The sequence below is a fragment of the Lissotriton vulgaris genome, chromosome 7, assembly GCF_964263255.1.
Source record: "Lissotriton vulgaris chromosome 7, aLisVul1.2, whole genome shotgun sequence".
In the NCBI taxonomy this organism is placed as follows: domain Eukaryota; kingdom Metazoa; phylum Chordata; class Amphibia; order Caudata; family Salamandridae; genus Lissotriton; species Lissotriton vulgaris.
The window spans coordinates 1108476918-1108498087 of NC_141695.1; the positions used below are offsets into that span (position 1 = coordinate 1108476918).

Here is a 21170-nt window from a genome sequence, read left to right on the forward strand (position 1 = left end):
GACAGTTTGGGTGTCAGGTTCAACATGACAAGTATCGCCTGGAGAGAGAGCAGAGCAATGGAACTCTTGACTCTGACATTTCACTTTTGTGGCAATATTAAGCGACAACAGCGGAGAGCATGGTGAACCCGGGTGAGAGACCGCTCACCGGAGCTCAAGTCTTTTATTTATTTATTTATTTGTTTGTTTTAAAGTGCTTAGCATCTCAATGCATGTTTTGTGTGTGCGCTTGTGTGGGCATTGTCTTTTGTTTTGGTTGTTTTATCTTCGTGAAGGTTTCTGGAGTGCTTGCCCTATTGTATGTATTTGGGATCATTATGGAAAGGATATTGGGAGCTGTTGTGTCTGTAGTTTCCTAAGGCGACTTTATTTTTAATCCTATAGTGTGCTTCTCTTTGGGTCCTGTTTTTGTACACTGATACGAGTATGTTTTATCTGTTGTTTTGCTTATGTATGGAAAGGGGGAAGTGTGGTGTGTAGTATCAGTAATCTAGCAATATGTGCTGTAGAGGTTTCAGTTCAAGTTTTGGTTGAGTGTTTGAGAGTATGGTTCTCTCATTTCGTTGTGGGTAACTCTGGTCGGTTACCCCATTGGCAATGTTTGCCTTTATCTTTTATGTGGTTATTTTGAGTGCAGTGTACTCTCACCTGGTCTGGTTGTGGGTTGACATAGGTTAGTCGCCCCGTCTTTACCTCTGTGGTTATTTTGAGAGCAGTGTTCTCTCACCTGGTCTGGTTGTGGGTTGACATAGGTTAGTCGCCCCGTCTTTACCTCTGTGGTTGTTTTGAGAGCAGTGTTCTCTCACCTGGTTGTGGGTTGACATAGGTTAGTCGCCCCGTCTTTACCTCTGTGGTTGTTTTGAGAGCAGTGTTCTCTCACCTGGTTGTGGGGTGACATAGGTTAGTTGCCCCGTCTTTACCTCTGTGGTTGTTTTGAGAGCAGTGTTCTCTCACCTGGTTGTGGGTTGACATAGGGTAGTCGCCCCATCTTTACCCATGTGGTTGTCTTGAGAGTGTCGTTCTCTCACCTGGTTGTGGGTTGACATAGGTTAGTCGCCCCTTAAGTAAAGCTTTACATTTGAGTTGTTTTGAGAGTATGTGTTCTCTCATTGTCGGGTGGGAAAAACCTAGTCTCTGACATTTTCGGGATATATCTTAGGACTTTTGTGTGGGTCCAAGTGTTATGCTACTATTTATGAATGTTTTGGAATGTTTGAAGATTTAGAACTTTGGAGGTTGAATCATAATGTTATTTGACCTTTTTATTTCTGAAGCTTCTTGACATTCTTGTTGTGCTGTTTCATCTCGGCACATTTACTTATTGTGGATTATAGTGTATGCGTGCATTATGATTCATATGTTTCCTTTGTGATTTAGATGAAAGGGGGATGTGTTATAATATAGCAAGTGTTATGCATCCTCCCTATGCTTGCCCCTGCTCTACTGCTTGGCCTACATGATGTCATCGGAATGTTGAGAGGGTTGAATTGTAAGAAAGAGTCAGTTGGTATGAAGTGCTGAGCAGTGGTTAACTGCTCCTGGTGGGGTCTCTACAATACATCTTTATACTATGGATCTAAACTGAAGAATAAAGCTATGATCCTGGATTACACCTATGGACTACAGATCTTTCTTTATTTTAACAATTTGCTTTTGCAGTTGAGAATTTAGTGCACATTTTCTCAATATGCCTCTCTAGGCACTCAAATTACTCAATGAAAACCCCTATCCTTCCCCACCTTGTGACATGAATGATCTTTCTTTACTATGGTTTCGTTAAATGTAGCTTTCTTATGTTCACATTTTTCTTTGAACTTCCCACTTGACTTTGGAATAGCACTTGCAGGCGATCGAAATTTTTTTGGAATGAAAGTATAAGAATTACAAAACTGACCAATATTTGGGTAATTTTAGGAATTTCAGACAGGTCCCTCTGAAATGTAAAATAATATTTGAAAAAATATTGACCTGTACCTAATGACAAAATTCTGATTGATACCTACCGTCCAGCATGTTTAGGACTGATTTAAGGTACTATTCTAACTTCTAAAAATCTTAGCCTATGTGATTGAAAGTGTTTAATAGCGAGATTAGGGGTAGATCAATATCTTTAGTAGGGAACTGTTTAAATAAGTAGACATTTGTTATGTTTTGATGTATGTTTTTTGCACCCTATTTCACATCTCATTGTGGTACTGCTCGTCCGTGTGAACAGCATGCCCTCTTTTGTCTAACATGCTGCTCATGCTTACTCTACGTACCCCAACCTGCCTATCTCTCTGCCTTTTCAGTATTACATAGAAATTTAATGCATACGTCCCAAAAATCATGACCATAATTACTGACTAGCTCTCCAATTAAAGCCTCATCACCCACCTCTCTTACCTAGAGAAGATTCTAGAAGAGGATCTTACCGCCCATCTGCCATCTGCTTTAGAAATGCAAGCCCGAATTCCACTTTGCTTTATTTATTTTGAATTGGCTTCAACAACAAGAACAGGCTGGCATCAGAGAGTGGACTCAAGGGTGTAATAGTTGCCCTCATTGTGATTACTCTTAGTATGGAATCTCTGGAATTTCTACCAGTGGTGGGTCCTCCTCTAAGGCGGAGGAGCATCGCCCTACTGAGAAGGTCAAAAAGGTCAAAATAAAATAATAATCATTGTTATTAGCATTTTATTTTTACGTCCTTGCTCAGCAGGGCAGGGGGGGGTGGTTTGTCCACTCCTAGTGCTCATGATGCTTTGGTCGGCCCTCTCGGGCCAGTCAAATCCTCATGCGCACTTTGTATGTTCTCCATGCAGCTGCATTACATACCAATTGTGGTGATTGGCTATCGGGGGGCTGAGAGTCAGGTGCTTCCTGCCCTGCAGGCGAAGAGGGTTGAGTGGAGTAGGAGGAGGAGGCGGTGGCAGGGGCAGACAGGAGACAGTTAAGTGTATTTTTATTTTCACTCCATTCTCCCCTGACTGACCTCCCCCCGCCCTCCCAGGGCTGCCCCTCCCCCCCCCACCACCGGTAAGTACCAGCCGCCATTGATTTCTACTGAGCCAATGAGACATGCAGCAATAAGTGGATGATACCGAACTATACTGTAAAGTGTCTTTAGCTTATAACACAGATCAGACTTTGACACAGGTAAATATGGATTGCAGCTATTTGTCTGAAACTTAGAGACTGAAATCTTACTTGTAAATTTCGGCTTCTTCTAAGGCCTGATCCAAGCTGAGCTACTCAGACAGGCACCTCAAAGGCACATAGACTCCAGTGTAACCTACACACAATCACATTAAGAAAGAAAGCCAGATAGCTTTGTCGAGTGAAGTGCAGAATCTGCTGCATTCTACTGTTTGATCCCTCATCTCATCTCATCCCATATCCAAGGTATCCGTTCCCTGCTTCCCAGACGTCATGATACCACTGTTTTTCCACAATGAAATCTTGAGCTGGGTTCTACATTCTGCCCCGGGGTCATACGGGAATTATGCCCACTTTGTGCACCCCCCACCCCCTCCATCTAGAGCCAACGTTATTATGAGAGCGCTTGCCCTCATTTGCAAGGGGGCGTGGCCCCATGCAAATTAGGAAATCTCTTTCCCTCCATGCCCACTCCTTATTATAGACACTGGTGACAAAGGCCCTTAGGAGGCCAAATCAGTGTTTCAAAAAAATCTGGCGCACTGAAGGAACCTCTCTGGAGGTAAGAACGGGGGCCCCATAGGACCCTCAGACATCCCCCTGCAGGTCGGTGTCTGCAAGGAGGATCTGGGTCTCCATGCTCAAAATTGCTGGTGGCAGATCTGGAATCCCATTTTTTTTTCAGGAACACTGTTATCTACAAAGGGTGCAGGCTCGAATTCTGATTCACCCCCTAATGCTGTTTTCTCACGTGCTTCACAAGTGCAGTAATAACTTTGAGCATCGCTGTGTTTCCACTGGGCAAGAAAGTGATTGGTTGGATGGAGAAGCAGACTTGGTAAATCACCACAATAAAGTGCTGCATGTTTGGTATTCTGTATGAACCAGTGATTCAGGCAAGTGCATGGTATTGATAATATTGACTAACTTAGTTCCAAAATGGTACCCATATTTTTGTATTGGTCCACTATATAGAAATATATACCATAAAGATGCATTGATATACACGTTCCGATTGATGCAAGAGTTGTTGTTTTTTGCCCTTAATGTCAGTATATTAATCCTGAACATTTCTTTTTTTCTTTTCACTTTGATTTTAGGAACAGAGTATATTTCCTCTTTATCGGCTGATGATTGCTTTGGATTGGGAAAAACCGCTTATAACGATGGTGATTATTACCACACAGTATTGTGGATGCAGCAGACACTAAAACAATTGGATGAGGGACAAGAAGCATCAACCAGTAAGGTGGACGTGCTCGACTATCTCAGCTATGCTGTCTTTCAGCTCGGGGATGTACACAGGGCCATGGAACTAACAAGGCGCCTAATAGCTTTCGGTAAGAAGCATTTCTTTCAGTTGCATATCACAAATGAATTCCTGAGCATGGTGAAAAAAATGAATTGAGAACAAGTGAGAGTCTCTGAAAGGACACCGTTTACCTGGAAATGCATGTGTTCCACATTCCTTATGGATTTGGCCACTTAGATATACATTTCCTTATCTGTACAAAGAGCTTCAGTATGCCTCGTGGTGGCAATATGAAGCTTAATGGTAAATGGTGCTGCTCTGTTCGGCATCAGAGGTATTTAGTGGGGGTCGGGGGCAAAACAACAATATTGCAATAAAGGAATTTTGAAGTTAAGTGGCAGTAATCAGCCCATGTGCTTTTGTTGCACTTTACTGGGCTTCATGTTGTGAGACTTGCAGATAAGTCTGTCTGAAAAGTGTTACATTCATTACATTTAGGGGTTTTACTCGGGGGGAAAATGTATATAAATATATATTTATTTTTTCGGTTTGGACAGAATACCCTTCCAACCATTATCCACGCCAACAAATTCCATTTCCGATCAGCTGCTGTCATAATTGATTCTAACTCCAAAAGCATGACCAATTAAAACACCAAAGTAATTTTGTTGAAATCTGAACTTTCGACTTTAATAACAACCTATGTTGTGGGTGTCAGGAAAGTTCGGCTAATAAGATACGAAAATCTTTTGTAGCAAAGACTGGAGGAAGGCACACTCAACTGTAATGGATATATGCTTTTGCAGCATATGTCATGTATCCCCTTCAGACAGCTTTGCCACCTTCAGAATCCCCGCTGCAACTGTCTTTTTTCCAGTCGTTTTGTTCCTGCTTTGTGCTTGGCTCCCTTAATGGCAGAGAGAGTTGCACTGAGTCTGTCCTGAGACAAACCCAGGATAATCAGGCTAAGAGTTTTCCCTGTCCCCTCTCTGCACCCCTCTGTTTATGTTACTGTCATGGACGTATGTGTGTAGCTTGTCTGTAACGCTTCACTTTCATTAAGAGGAAGAGGTGTGGCGCCGCGGCTAGGGCGACTGACTCCGGAATCTGGGGATGACGGATCGATCACCGGCGGAAGATTAGCCCAGCACCATGTGACTCTGGGCAATAGCTTGCTTAATCTTCCTGACGCCGCCTAGAGACCCTTACGGGTGATTGGGCGCTCCACAAACGTGGATTATTATGTTTAGTGTAAATACAAATCATAAAAAATGATTTTGTTGAATCCAAAACATCTGACTCCGAGGATAACACCTGTATCCGAGCATCTGCTATGTAGGCAGTTGTACGGAAACAGTCGCTTCATGGCATTCCCTGGGTTATATGCTTTCCTATTTTAGCATTACGTCAACAGTGCTAGAGGCTACCAGGATTATAGGTCTGCATTGGAAGAGTTTGTAATCATCTCAAATAGGAAGGAAGAAAGGAGCAACAGTTGCAAAGTTCAAGGGATTCATTAAATTATGTCACAAGACACCAGACATTTGCCGATGCTCTGAATGATACTGAAATTGTAGGTGTTGGAAAGTGACTTGGAGAGAGGTTCTGATAGCAGCATTGATGATTAACAGACCCATTGCGGATCAGAGGGCCTTATAATCAAGATACGATCTCAATGCTGATGCTGAAGAGTTGGTCTCAGCAGCAGTCAGTAAATGAAAGCGAAGGAGGTCATAATTAGCCTGAAATCAAAGAGTTGAGAGCCTGCACGTTGGTTTCCACAGTAATGGAGACTTGGCCTCCTGGGTGTAGATACACTTTGCAGAGACGTGCATGCATCTATCTACCTTGTTACAACACCCACACCTATCTAACAGTTCACACTCGGTCCATCTTAGCGGAGACATAGCAAGAGATCTCAAACTTCTGGTTTCGGACAAACTCAGTGTTGGGACTTAAATCTTGTGAATGGTTTAAGGGTCTCATAAGGTAAATCAGTACCCTTGCAAGCTTTAGTTTAACACAATGCTCCCATATGTTCCTTCAAATACATACTTTCATGTTTTATGTTTTTGATATTTGAAAATAAATCGATGCTTAAAATGTGTCTGTTGATAACCTGGTATAGTGGTCAAGACTTCATTGGTGTGTTTGAGTGGCCAGAAAAGTTTGATATCTAATAAATCTTACATTTAATTATATGGTTTTTTTTTACTGTATTCCTCTATTTATGCGCCCATGGCATCTGAAAAGTGAACTTTCAAGTTGTTGAGTTCTGATGACTGCTCCAGTTACACCCAGCCTTAGTTTATGCTGAAAACGTGCATCATTGCTACTTAGGCAAGCCAACCCTAATAGTGTGCAAAGATTTTGTGCAGTTGCACAAAGTTCACTCACGGAGAATCGGAGCAGTTTTCTCCTGTGTTTTAAACAAGGACTTGCTTTAAAAGTCCTTGTTTGTGTAGCAGAAGCGAGGGTCTGTTTTTCATGTGCAACTTGGACGAAAACCCAAAATTGCCTAACCTCCGTTAGGAAAATACTATAGATTTTAGCGTCATACTACAAATGCAAGTTTGTATTAAACAATAAATGTAGGCATTAGATGTTTAATTATCTGCACTACATTTTAATGTTTTAGATTGTTTAATATTGCGTGTCCTGCGTTTTATCAAAAGACGATTTGCGCTTTTTCATTATCTTCCATTGTTGACTTCGTTTGTCACTGTTAAAGCCTAATTGCCCTTAGGAAGAGTTTGCCAACTTTCTTGCTTCAAAGTCAAGCTGACAAATTGAATTGGGTAATGAGGGAATCCTGCTCCAACAGACCCATCTCACGCATGCTTGTAAAAGAAAACAAACAAAACTAAGTTTCTCTGTAAACATGGCATTCCTCGGAGCAGTGACCCTGTGCAAAACAGAGATAAAAGTTTATCCGGGTGTGGCAAATGGCGATTTTATTTGATACTTCATGGGAGCAACTGAGCAGGTCTTATGAATGCTTTAGGGAGAGAGGGAGGTCAGTAGAAGGGAACCAAGCTGTTGTCATATTGCTTTTGTCAGAAAAGCATTCCCACTAAGACAGGAAATGGGTGACTTTATCGAACATATTGAGCAGAGAAACTGCAACAATTTTAATCTGATGTGCTCAGAGTAACAATTGTCAAGGATTGCTTGGCTCTCTCTCCGGAATGTGGTGAGTAGACCCTAAGAACAAAATTAAGGTATTGCTTGCCTGAAAAACTTCCATTTGCCTGAGATTGGGCTGGGGAAAAGTTGTCTCATCTGTTTTTGCTTCCACTCTAACACTGGAAAGGCACTCCTAGTCTCTTGCTGGAACATAGTAATCCAGGAACACATGGGTATCCATTTTCTGCCAGCGGAGCGTGCTTGTCCTGTGGAACCTCAATCCTAAAGCTGGAGAGCATTGAAGGGGTTAGAGATAGTGGGGGAAAATGTGTAGTCTAGGTGTAACTACCTGCTGTGGTTGCTTCTCTGGCACTGGGAATTAAGAAAGTCCTTTGATTTCGGGGAGCTGGTGTTGTTGCTAGAGGAGATCCACAGGTACCAGGTGTAATCAAACATTTTGCTGTGGAATTTGAGAAGATCCTTTGGCATCTTGAAAACAGGGACTAGCGTCCGTATTATTCTCAAACAGTGTTTGTAGAACTGGAAAAAAGTGCCAAGTTCTTGTCCGCACTTTCTAAAAGAGACTCACCGTTAGACTGGATATATAAGCATTTTGTTCCACTTTGACATTTTGTATGTGAAGTTTGAGCCAACAAGAGAACCGCAAAAAAGGAATATCCAGATTTGTTCTGCTAACACTTCTAGTTCTGCCCGCCTGAAGGATTATGACCTCCCTTAATTTTCGAAGTGCCAAGGTAAACTGACAGGAGAGAACAATCCAGTTTTACTCAATCACATTGATTAGGGGTTGTCCATGAAGGGTGCCAAACCTAGGTCTCACACAACCCCCTTAAACGTTTAGACAACTGTTGCGTTTCCAATAGCTTCTAATCTCTATTTGGAATGTTCCTAATTCTTGCTTTTTGCATCATTTTAACTATTATATGTTTTCTTTTTTAACTAACTTGACTTGTAACTTAATTTATAACTGTATTGTGTTGGTGTTGTTGCACATGTACACTTGCAAATTGCTCTGATGATGGCCTTACTGCTTGTACAAAGCTATTGAGTGGCAGACAGATTTTTGTCACTGAAACCAGTTGCCAAGTAATGGTCAAAATGCTTAGCTCTGCCACAGCTCACACGTTGATTATGGCCTTTATCTCCAAAAGCTTACCAATCCATTTTCCACATTGTCATTTGCTGTCAAAAGATGCAAAATCCATGAACCTGGAACATTTGATATGAAATCATTGGTAAACCCTCCGCTTCAGTGGGGACCTCCTAAAATACATATTGCAATTAATATGTTATAGATGCTAATAAAAATGGCCATTTCCATATGAATATGGAAGAGAATGACTGTTTGAGTTAGTAGTTCTGTGTCATGTACTTCACTAATCAAGTTTATTTATTTTTTCTCTTCTTTGCTTCATTTAGATTCTAGTCATGAGCGAGCGGGAACTAACTTGCGATATTTTGAGAAAATGCTGGAAAAAGAGAGCGCAGAGAAACAGCAGAATGAAACCTCGGCTGCTGAGCAAGCAGCGACCCACAGTGGGATTTATGCCAGGCCGCTGGACTACTTGCCCGAGCGTGAGGCTTATGAAGCTCTTTGCAGAGGGGAAGGTGTAAAAATGGTAGGAACATATTAGTAGCTGACTGTGAACAAGTTTGATTTTGTTCTGCCTATTATATGTACACATTGATTATCCAGGAACATGTTAGTATTGTGTCAAGTTTCTACCCCTAGAACACAAGCTACCCTAATTTTAAATAATCTTGTGAGTTTAATACCTAGCAGATGATAGTTTATATCTGTTCTGTGTTAACACATGTTTGTACAGAACATCTTGCCTCACTACCTTCCAATAAACAGCCCATGTGGACTTCTTTATCTAGGTTTTGACCTCCCCTTTATTTGTCATCAGGATCTGCTTCATAAAGCCCTCGTGCTGAATAATTGGCAGGCTTGGCAATCTGTAATAGAGTAACCTTGATGTCATCCCACGGTATGACCTTCATAATCTTTCCTGATTACTAGTGTTGCAGCTAATGCTGCATGTGGCCTTTATTTTTAGGTCTCGCCTGAGGCAGCGGGCATGCGCTGCTCTGCAAGGCTTTTGTAAGGGCTTCCAAAAGGACTTCCAACTCCCACAGCCTTGGTCGTGTTTTTTTTGTTTTGTGCCAAGCATTTGATTGGCCATTTGCATAAGGCTTCCACAAAAGAAAGCACACAAATGGGCAAAAGCTCTGGTATGTCCCGCCTTATCTTTAAATGTCCCCTCCCATGGACTAGGGGTCTTGGGAGCACCCATGGTGCCATCTGTTCTGGCTGCTGCATTCCTTACAGTGCGCACTCCCGGGCTTGTATAATTAGCTTTCACTTGTTTAGGCAAGGCGTGATTTCAGTGCAAGAAGTGATCAAGCGACGGTAAACGAGGGATGAGCAGTCCTTTCACTTGTGCCTCATCTGTGGGAAACAATGCCCTGACAGGAGAGCCGCTCTCCCCAAACCCAAAGTCAGTAAAAAATACGACTTGCTGTAAAAGATAAACTTTGTGAAACTAACTTGTCGAAATTTGTAAAAGACACAAAGCCCACAGTCCTGCTTTGAAATGAAACCCAGCAATAGGACTAAAAAAGAAAGAGTTAACAGACCAGGTCCTGCTCTTCTCGTGACCCCGCGACGGGAGGCACGAGGATAAACGTGTCCGGCTGCACACAGCATTTTTCTCTCCGGACGCCCGGGGGCTGGTTCTCGCCATGGTGCCTCAGCTTCTTCCTCCACAGGCACAAGCTGGAGCTGCTGCAGCTTCTGCGAAACTGGGGTTGGCGGTCGCCAAACGGAGGGCTGAATAAACAGGAAGTGCCCTGGCGCACACTGGAGAGAAAGCATACTGGAACGCTACCCTTTGTCGGCAACAAGAGGAGAGTGGTAGCACAGTCTGCTTCACGTCACAACAAAGAGACCACAAGAATTCCCCCAGTTGCGCTCCATTTACACTACATCCCAGAGATCATTCTGAGCCAATTTGAAATGTATGCCCCACTAAATTCTCCACCACGCACAGAAATGCCTGCCATGTGCTCAAACCCGCCAAATTTACTGCGGCTGACAGTTTCAATAAACGGTACTGTACGTCTAGCACTAGTAAAAAATAGATCTTTTTTGTTCCTTAAGCCTATTAATGTCAAGTATATTGTATCACAACATAAAAAGACGTTTTGATTGACAGAATCATCCTTTTCTCAAAAACTTTGTGGAAATTCCAGTTAACCAGTTAAAAATGGTCTTTCATGCATCCAGTTTGACAATATGTAGGTGCTCAATCACATGTAAACAGCAAAAGCAAAAAGTCTTGCCTTTAGAGATTGCAGTTTGCTTTTATTTAACAAACATAATATTTATTATCTTTTTTTTTATTTCCAAAATCATGCTCCAGCAGGGTCAACCATTTGCTACTGGTCTACTACAATGCCACGCTGTGGTGATTTATTAAACAAATTCATAACACTGTCTCCTCTAACCCTGTCTTGTTTTCAGACAGAAAAACAAGAGTTTTTGCTTTTCTTCGTGGAAAAAATAACGTTTGTTGTTTTATACACAAAACTACCTGCTTAACTTGAGATGATTAACCGCTTGGCACTGCTCATCCATAATGGCTGTCTAATGTCGACGTGGGTGGCATGACACAGATACTGCAAAGAAAAACAAACAAGGTGGTACAGCAAGGCGGCTTGTGCAAAGATGAAGCGTCATACAGCCTTATTCAAGGCAACAAAAAATAAGCATTGGCTATGCCAATAGGTCTCGTCTTTGGAACCTTATAAGTATTTAGTTATGCAGTACAATATCCTTGGTGCAACAACATCAACTGTTGCATGGCTAAACATTTCTAAGGTCCCTAAGGCGAGACCTATTGGCTATGCCAATGCGAGCGGGCTGCCACACTACGCCCGCTCCCACACCGCCAAAGCTTGCTGCCTCCCGCCTGTCAGATTACGAGATATCTAGCGGTATGGCAGGCGGTCCTTTGGCGTTCTTACAGCGATGTCAATTAAAACGCACTGCAATGGGAGCAGTAAAGCCCGTTCCTGCACGACATGGACTGTAAAGTCAATGCTATGTCAGAAAGGAGGTGGATGTAGACAGAGGGGCACACCATCTGCCCCCCTGCATGCATCCGATTGCTCTGAGTGAACGGAGGGCCCTATAGGGCCTCCTAAGTTTCCTCACCGCCACCCTTCTCATGGCAGGCTCACTGCCATGCAAAGGGTGCATGTGAGTAAATCCCAGCATATTGCGGCTCTCAGACTGCCACGCCACCGCGGCGGTCCTATTGCAGTCCGACCGCCATTCTCGTAATACGGTGGTCGAACTACTGGTGCGGCGATCCACGACTACCACTGCACCTCCACCGTCAGTCTGGCGGTAACTCAGAATCAGGCCCATAGGAACTATATGACAAGCAGGCTGTTCCCCATTCTGCGGATTTTAACTTTTAATGGCCTGATTTAGTGGAGTCATATCAGACAAAGTCATTAAATCGAGCCCAGGAATCTCCCCACCTGAAATATGCCTAACTTGAAATGAGGGCTGTGAACTTCAGACTGTTCTGCAAGTGAGCCTTTCCAAATGGATTTCACCTGTGACATTTAAGACCTTAAGCTGACTACAGAACATTCTTACTAAAATTCCTAGGGAAAGTGCATCATCATAAACCAGAGGAACAATGCTGTCTTTGCAGCTCAAATCCAGAAGCTAAGCTGAGTTGTAGAGTGCTTGTGATGCCGCCTATGATATACTTACAATCTTTACTATCCAACTTGATCCTAGCATTCCAGGGGAACGGTAAAATGAAGAAAGTATCCAATGCATTAGAAAGGCAACCAGCTTGCTGTTGAAAATCACACACAGGGTTCAGTAGCAATCAATTATTTTTAAAGTTTTGTCTTTGAGTAAAGATGAGGTTTCTGGCTCAAAAAAGGTATTTGTAGCACTCAAAGCAATGATCTATGAGGCTGCAATGTGTTCTTTTACTCATCATACTTGTGAGAGGTGCAATCAGTTCAGCTAGAGTGACTCTCTCGCTAGAAGACTGGTAATATCTCATTCATTTTATCAGGATGAAACAGGGGTGTGTGTATCTTGTGGCCATTTAAGGCTTTTCTGCTCAAGCCTAAGGAGATTGTTCTTGAAAGCCTATTAACACTGTTAAAAGATCTTTAATGCGAGTGATGAATACGTTCCCTCTCACAAGGTGTGCCACCATCTCTTGAGACTTCTATCTGGCCCAGAACAGGCTGAATCATAAACCCTTTGAGTATTGGCCTTGTGTCAACCAAAGCTTTTTTAATACAAGATCTCCTAGATGGTAATAACGACAGCCACGTCCATCGGTGCGCTGCAAAGAAGCAAACATGGAAGTGTGACCGAAAAGGGGTAAACAACAAGACTAGGAAAATGGTCGAAAATACACAAAGATTTAGAGTTAAAAGAAGAAAATATAAGGACTAAAAAGTGAGAGATCAACAAAATATTAGCAACAGAGAGAAAAGGCTGCAGACACAAAGAACCTCAGGTTGATGAGAGATATTGGAAGGCAATGAAAATAGAAGGAAATGAGTAGGAAAATCAACAGTCCTGTGTGGTAGGTTACAGGGTAATATGACTAAGGTGATTATTGTGCCTTCAGCAGAGTTCTTTGTGTAACCTACAGGCTCAGATCTTTGTGAGGTCATTCCGTGGGTTAGTGTACTGCTGAGATCGTTGTGTGGCATATGTCTGGTTACAGATCTAGTTAAATAGCTCCTGGTAGTAGGGTAGTAATAGGACGCGCAATAAATCAGCAGAATCTGCCCCTTTAAAAGAGGAAACGTAAACATATTTACCCTTTAAAGACACCAACAGTGCATACAAAAACACCTCATAACCTACTAAGCCTCATCCAACTCTTCACCCCATACACTTTTGAGTACTTTTTATAGATACTGCCTAAGGGAACACTTGCCTAAAATCTGATTAATGACAGTAAGAGCGTGTGTGTTGCAGCAATTTTGACAGTTTATTGATCTGAAAATTGCAGTTATAAATGAGGGTAGGATGTGACATAGCAGCCAGAGCTGCTGACTTGGGAGCTTGGGATCCAGGTTTGAGTCTCGGCTCAACATCCTGTGATTCTGAGCAAATCACGTAATCTCCATGTGCCCATGGACAGCGCCTGGATACCCTCACGGGTGATAAACTGCGCTACATAAATCTACAAAAGTATACATTTGATTTATTCAACTGTTCAAACAGAACCTTCTAGGCATTGGTACAGCAGTGCTGAATGCAGGCTCTTGTCCAAGGTTATGCCCAGCACTAGAGAACATTAAGCTGGAGTTGTTTAAGTTGGAAGGGTCAGCTTTACGATAAAATCAGTTGTGCTGTTATCCACTAGTCTGGTTTTCCTAGTCAAGCTATGTTAGCATATATGCGGACTACGAATTAGTGATACATGTTAACTTTTATTTTTCTTCAAAGTAACCATTTGTTAATAAAGATACCTTAGAATATGTGGCTGATGTATAGTTGTTTAGTGAATGCTGATTTACAGCAGGCAAGATAATTCTGCTTTTTGGCGAATTCCCTGCTGATTGATACTCACTCTGCTTATTATTCCTATGATGTTGGTAAAACCGGTGGCAGACTTTCTGCCATCAGTAGTATCCAGTGGCACGTTTAACATCTGCTGCAGTGCAACAGATTTTACCATTTTGTCCACCTTTAAATCAGCCATGAGCTTTATTATTAATGCGAACTATCAGGACCACATTTGTCTGAAGCATGTATGTCGGGTTCTGATACAATTTTTTTTCACAAATTTAGTCTGCTGAATAAAGCGCTTAATGTTGTGATGATTTAAGTTGTAAGGTTGTCAGCTTGCCTATGCTGAATATACAAATATTGCTGGTCTTTGGATTATTAGAGTTGTACTAAGTTACTGAGTTTGCTGATGATTGCTTACTTCACATTTCTCTTTTCATTCAAGTCACATAAAATGTTAATGAGACAAATGTAAAAAGGCAGTCCTAGAGAATTTTGCCAATAAGGATAAGCAAACCCAGATCACAATTATTAGTTGCACTGCTCCTTACCTTAATAGGATTGTATAACTCCTCACTGACATTTATATAGGTTATTTGTTTTCATAGTGGGTGTATAATTTTTAGAAATATTTCTGGTTTTAGAAATCTATATATCACAGAGCTGTTTTGGTATATTTACATATTGCTCGAAATAAGACAGTTAGAAGGTAAGGACTAACATTTTTGTCTTTACTCTTCTCTCTTCCCATTTCTGACTTCACAATATTCTCTTTGCAGACACCAAAGAGACAAAAGAAGCTGTTCTGTCGGTACCACAATGGGAACAGGAATCCTGAGCTACTCATTGCACCTGTGAAAGAAGAGGATGAATGGGACAGTCCTCGCATAGTTCGGTACATTGATGTGCTCTCTGATGAAGAAATAGAGATGATTAAAGAACTTGCGTTGCCAAAGGTGGGTGTGGTATCAGACATCATTCTTGGAATAACCTGGTTTTGACAATACGAACATCTTATTTTCACTTAAAGGGTCTTAAACAAGGGATTGCTTTCTTCTTGTGGTTGTAGTAAGGACACAGGTTTGCATCCAGGCTTCACAAAATTAAGTTAACTAGAAGAATTGGTTACAAAAAAACTACCCTATTACGATTATGAAATTCGCCAAAGAGGCACCTTTATTCCAGGCAGCTGGAGCCATTACAGAAAAAAAAGGATTGGCATAGCCAATAGGTCTCGCCTTTGGGACCTTATAAGTGTTTAAGTTATCCAGCACAATATCCTTGGTGCAGCAACATCAAGTGTTGCATGGCTAAACACTTATAACATCCCAAAGGCGAGACCTATTGGCTATGCCAATACTTGTTAAAGTTGTTGTTAGAAAGTGTTTAAGTGATATTGTAACCTAGTAGATGGCTGCAATTGGCTGCAATTGGTGTGCTTTGTTAGGTCATAATTTATTCTGGTCGCTTTCGCAATCAGTAATAATAATGCCTGGCATAATTGAAATGCTCCATATTTGGAAAACATAACTAGTCACATCATGGATGTTATTCAAATTTCGTTTTTTATTCTTGAATTTGAATTTGAATGGGGATTTATAAAGCGCGTAGCTACCCTGGGGCGTCCCAGCGCTGAAATTCGACCTGTTGTTCCGGATGGGGAGCAGAGGGAGTGAGGTATTTATGGGTACAGCCATGTTTTTAGTTGCCTACGAAAGGCCAAGAGGTTGTGTTCTCTCCGCATGGACAGTGGAAGGGCGTTCCACAGTTTTGGGGCATTGTAGGAGAACAATCGTCCACCGGAGCGGGCCTTTTTTATTCAGGGAACAGTGGCCAGGGAGAGGGAGTTTGATCTTAGTTGTTTGTTCGATTGATGCGGTTTGACGAGGGATCTCAGGATCGGCGGACCTCTGCCTTGCATAATTTTGTGTGAAATGCATAGGGTCTTAAAGGTGATCCTTTCCTTCAACGAGAGCCAATGTAGACTTCTTGTGGCACAGGTTTGCAATAAAAATAGAAAAAAATAACCAGTGCACTAGCTTGCTAAGGTCAGACCTATTGGCCTTGCAACTGCTTGTTTTCTTCTCTTTTTGCTGAGGGGGAGTGGCCATGTACGGCATAAAAGTACTGATAATGCTTCAGATCATCATCCGTTCAACCTGTGTTTTTGGAATGAACTCTGCATCTTTCCGCGCCTTTTCTCTTATCCCCCATGCAGCACAGTTTATTTTTTTATGACAGCCTCCCTAAAGATACAATATCGATTTGCATGCAAACTTCTTAATTAAAAAAATGTGAAAATAAATTAGTTGTTGCAAAGGTGAATTGACTCATTCAAAAAATCCTATTTGCCTTCGGAAACTGGAATCTGGTAAAACAACTTCTCCCTTTCCTGCATCTTTTTCCCTTGTGTGTCGCGGCATCCGAGTAAACGCTAAAATCCTTAGAAACATTAAAGCAGAGTTGCGGTATGCCCAGAACAGGTCTTCAGTGTATAGACGTGGGTCAATTCTGGTTGTGAATGTGGGTGATGGTGCATTGGTTCGATAATGGCGTCCCATGGGGTGTGCGTTTTTGGCCCATGTCAGACATTGTATGTTGTGCTGGACTTAAGCCTCCACACTATCCAGCGTGCATTCATCCTTCCTTGTGAACAACCCATTTATGAAGACACCTCCCATGTATTCGCTGCAACTCTTACAATACTTTCTTCAGGCATAGTTAACTCTTGACTTAATATCTTTATCTTATTCTGTGGCCACGTCCTTTTGTTTGAGATGTTTCTCTATCATGAAAACACTGTGTGTGGATTACAGACATAACTGGGCAAGCCCATGTTTAAGCCCGGCGACATTACTAATCAGTTTCCTTTTCCCAGTGAACATTGAATTGCCGTTTGCAAGAGCTGCAGGGTGAAATCATGAGTGAAATGGGTGCGGGTGAGCCAAGCTCATTACACATTAGTGGGAGTCGGCTTTATTTCTGCGTTGTGGCACCGGTACAAAGCAAGCCCCGTAATCAGTGTGCCAAAAAAAGAAAACAAAAAACACGCACGCGTGAGTCGCGCTAACAAAGGAGGCAACAGGAGGAGGGAAGCTAGGAGGGGGCCTGCACCTGTTTACCTCATGGGAACGAGCAGGGGCACCATATGTTTGCAAGTTAATTACAAGCATATGGTGTACAAAGCTTGCTCCCGCAAGGGAATCGCCACACGTGCACGCGTTGCCATTGAAGGAAATGGAACGCGTGCACGTTTTGGCATGAAAAGGCGCATCAATGGCTAAAGGTCTTTCTCAAATTGGTATCCACCATTTCCTGGTTTACTGTAACTCGCAGCTGGCTGATCAAGACCTCCATTGACTACGTATACAAAATAATTTTATTATTTATTTAAAACATTTATAGAGCGCAGTTGTCACCTTGCAGGTATCCTGGCGCTGAAGACAACTCACTAAGATGAATGCAGTAGGAAATGAGCAGTAAAGTGATTGGCGTTTAGCATTTTGGATAGAGCCAGGTTTTAATCCGTTTCCTGAAAGGGAGAAGTTCTGTTATTTGGCGGGCATCCAGAGGCAGGCTGTTCCAGAGTTTTGATGCAGTAACCCTAAAAGATCTTCCTCCTGTCCTGGCTTTTTTAAATCTTGGAACTTTAACCAGACAGGCTGTTGTGGATCTGAGAGCTCTGGTTGGGATATACCATTCGAACAGAGATTGCAGAGGAACAGGGCCAACTCCATGCAGAGCTTTAAAAACAAGGCAGAGCGATTTAAAAGCAACTCGCTTTTTCATGGGGAGCCAGTGGAGTTCAGCCATTGCCGCAGTAGCCAAGGATCTCCTAGGCCATCCCAGGACCAATTTAGCGGCCGCTGCTTGAACTCTTTGGAGTCTGTCCAACAGTGCGGACGGAGCCTCAAGAAGCAGCGCATTACAATAGTCAAGACGACTAAGAATGGTGCATCTGGCAATTGAGGCCCGGGCCTGCAAGGGTAGGAGTGGGAAGATCTTGCGGAGTGAGCGAATCAAAGCAGTGCAGGTAAGCACTGTTTTCGCGACCTGAGCTTCCATGGTGAGCTTGTTATCCATCATAACTCCCAGATTGCGAATGCTGGTGACCGGCTGTGGTTTTTCCAGAGTTTCCGGGGGCCAGAACTCAGCTGGAAACGGGCGGGAGATCCGACTTCCGGCACAGAACAGAACCTCGGTTTTGGTGGCATTGAACTGTAAGGAGTTCTTGTGAAGCCAGCAAGCTGTGTCTCGCAGACAGTCATGAAACGACTCCAGAGGAATCGATTCCTCACCCTCCCAAGAGAGAATGAGCTGAGTGTCATCGGCATAGTTGATTGCTCCTAGCTTGTGGGCTTTGATTAACGTAATTAAAGGTTTTAAATACATGTTAAATAAAATCGGGCTTATGGACGAGCCCTGAGGCACACCGTGGATCACCGGGGAGAAGGCTGATTGATACGGGGGAGGGACACAGCCTGCTTCCTATCCCGCAGGAAGGAATGAAACCAACGCAGGGCAGTACCGCCCACCCCGGCCTCTTTTAGTCTCTCCAGCAAAATCATATGGTTGACCGTATCGAATGCGGCAGACAGGTCCAACAGGATCAAGGCAACCGCCTGACCCCTGTCTGCACGCATACGAAGGTCCTCCATGGCAGTAAGTAGAGCTGTTTCCGTGCCATGGGCTGCACGGAAGCCAAATTGTAATTCGTCCAGAAAATGATTCTGCTCCAGGTGTTTGGAGAGGCATGAGCTCACCCAGCGCTCGGCAATTTTTGCCGGGAAAGGTAACAGGGAGATTAGCCGATAGTTCTGCAAACACTCAGGGTTCAGGGAAGGTTTCTTCAACAGTGGCCTAATAAGAGCCTGCTTCCACCGGGCAGGAACTAGGCCACTGCTCAAGGATTGATTACAAATCCTACAGAGAGTGGGGAAAAGTTCCTCTCCAGATGACTTCCAGTATTTAGGGGGGATGGGGTCAAGAGGAGAGCCTGAGGAAATCCCATGAGCTAGTCTGTTAAATTCTACCTCAGCAATGGGGGGAAATTCCCACAGGGGATCCATGGGCTGGTGCTCTTGGCTCGCGGCTCCAGGGTCAATGAGGTCAGTGTCAAGGCCGATGGAGGCGACCAGCGTGGGGGGGATGCTTAAGTTTCGAATGATGGTCTCAATTTTATCTTTGAAGAACAGCGCCAAATTGTCACACAGAAGTTGAGTGGGAGGGGTAACTTTTTTTTGCGCAATCAGGATGGATAAGGCTGTTTAAGATCTGGAAGACACTTTTGGAGCTGTTGGTGGCTGTACAAATTGTGGAACAATAGTAAGCGGCTTTGGATTTCATAATCGCATTTTTATAATCCAAGAGTTGAGTTTTCCAGATTAGCTTGTTAGCATCAAGGCAGCCCTGTCTCCATTTTCTTTCAGCCTGCTTACACGCCGATTTAAGAAGAATTAGAGAGTCGTCAAACCAAGGGGCTGATGCTCTCCCCTTGTGCTTACATGTTTTTAATGGAGCTAGGGAGTCAATGGTTGTCGACATCTTGAGGCGAAAATCCTCATAGTTATCCTCGGCCGGACAGTGTGGGGAGAAGCTGTCCTCCACTTGGAACATAGCGTTGGTAGATCTGCGCCTTTCCAAAGCCTTCCAATCTCTGTAGGTAACTTCAGAGGGAATATTGTGTGCTAGTATTTTAGTTCCCTTACAATTAATGAAAAATTTAAGGAGAGAGTGGTCTGTCCAGGCCATGGGCAGAATGTCATTCAAGAGTACTAGCTGAGGGGTGGAGAAAATAAAATCAAGTATATGTCCTGCCCTGTGAGTGGGTTCTCGGACTAGCTGGTTCAGCCCCACGCTCTCACAAGAGAGCAGAAGGTTATGTAGTCCAGTATCTAAAGAACCGTTAGGCCATAGATTGAAATCCCCTAGAATGGTTAACTTATTGTGGGCAATCGCCATGTTGGACATGGAAGTGAGTAGCGATTGTTGGTGCTGGGCACTGAAAGCCCCCGATGGGCAGTAGCAGATGATTGCCGTGAAGGTGACTCCTGTTTGACTGTTGATTGAAAGTCTGAGGAGCTCAGTCCCAACAACCGGGTCCATATCCAAGATGTTAACGTGCCAGGAGGCTCTATAGATGATTCCCACTCCACCCCCCGATCTTTGGGTCTGGGTAGATGCAGGATTTTGTAGTCCTGCGGGCAAGCCCACTCGAGTTCAATTTCACAGTTAGGGTGGGTCCAAGTCTCAGTACAAAAAAGAACATCTAACTGATGAGTTTCTACTAGGAGTTGAATTTCAGCGGCATGTTTTGGCAATGATCTTACATTGAGAAGTCCGCAGGATATCAGACCCCTGGTCACAAAGTCACTCAAAGGGAGGGCGGTGGCGGCAAAAGAAAATTGTCCTTCGCACTTATGCTCCCTCAAATGGAGCAAAGTCTCCAGATAGTACAGTGGAGGAGAGGCCCCATGGTTAACGATGAGTCGGGTAGGGTGGCTCACGCTCGTCGCGGACGGGCGCAGACGGGCACGCCTTTGGCGCGCCTTCGGCGCGCTGCCGGCGCGTCCGCTGCGCTTCCGAGAAGTGAACATTTTTAATGGCGGGGCTGGAGGAGGGGATGGGGCGTGGCTTGTGTGGGGGGCGTGACCTATCGTCGCGATGGCGGCACTGAGGAGACCCTCCCTGCAACAGCGCTAGAACCGCTGTGCAAGTACCCCCAGTCAAGCAGCAATCAGAATATGACCATTATGATTTCTTTGTCAATCTGGATGGTAAAGTAGTTGGGTTAGACACATTTGGCAAGATTCTTACATCCTGAAAGGTATTGGTCAGGAAAGTAGTCTATCATTCCAAGAACATACCACCAAAGCTCAATCTGTGTCTCGATATAAATGAGAATTTCCACGATACAGGTTATTGAGAGATTAAAAAGAACCAGCAAGTAGGCCCCTCTATCTGGCCTCCAAACCCACACCCCGCCTCACTTTGAATTGACACTCTTTACATGGAAAGTGCCATCCAACATCAGTCTCAGTGCTGCAGGTGCAACATCACTCT

At 43.4% G+C, this 21170-nt stretch overlaps 1 protein-coding gene across 4 annotated transcripts in view; it reads left to right on the forward strand.

Moving 5' to 3' along the window:
* The window catches only part of P4HA2 (prolyl 4-hydroxylase subunit alpha 2), a 305296-nt gene that overhangs the window by 128457 nt on the left and 155669 nt on the right, over window positions 1–21170 (forward strand). For all 4 annotated transcript variants that reach the window (XM_086931565.1, XM_086931562.1, XM_086931563.1 and 1 more), the window contains 3 exons: window positions 4239–4478; window positions 8957–9156; window positions 14888–15064. In XM_086931565.1, coding sequence (XP_086787691.1) covers window positions 4239–4478; window positions 8957–9156; window positions 14888–15064 — 617 coding nt within the window. The remainder of the gene's footprint in view (window positions 1–4238; window positions 4479–8956; window positions 9157–14887; window positions 15065–21170) is intronic.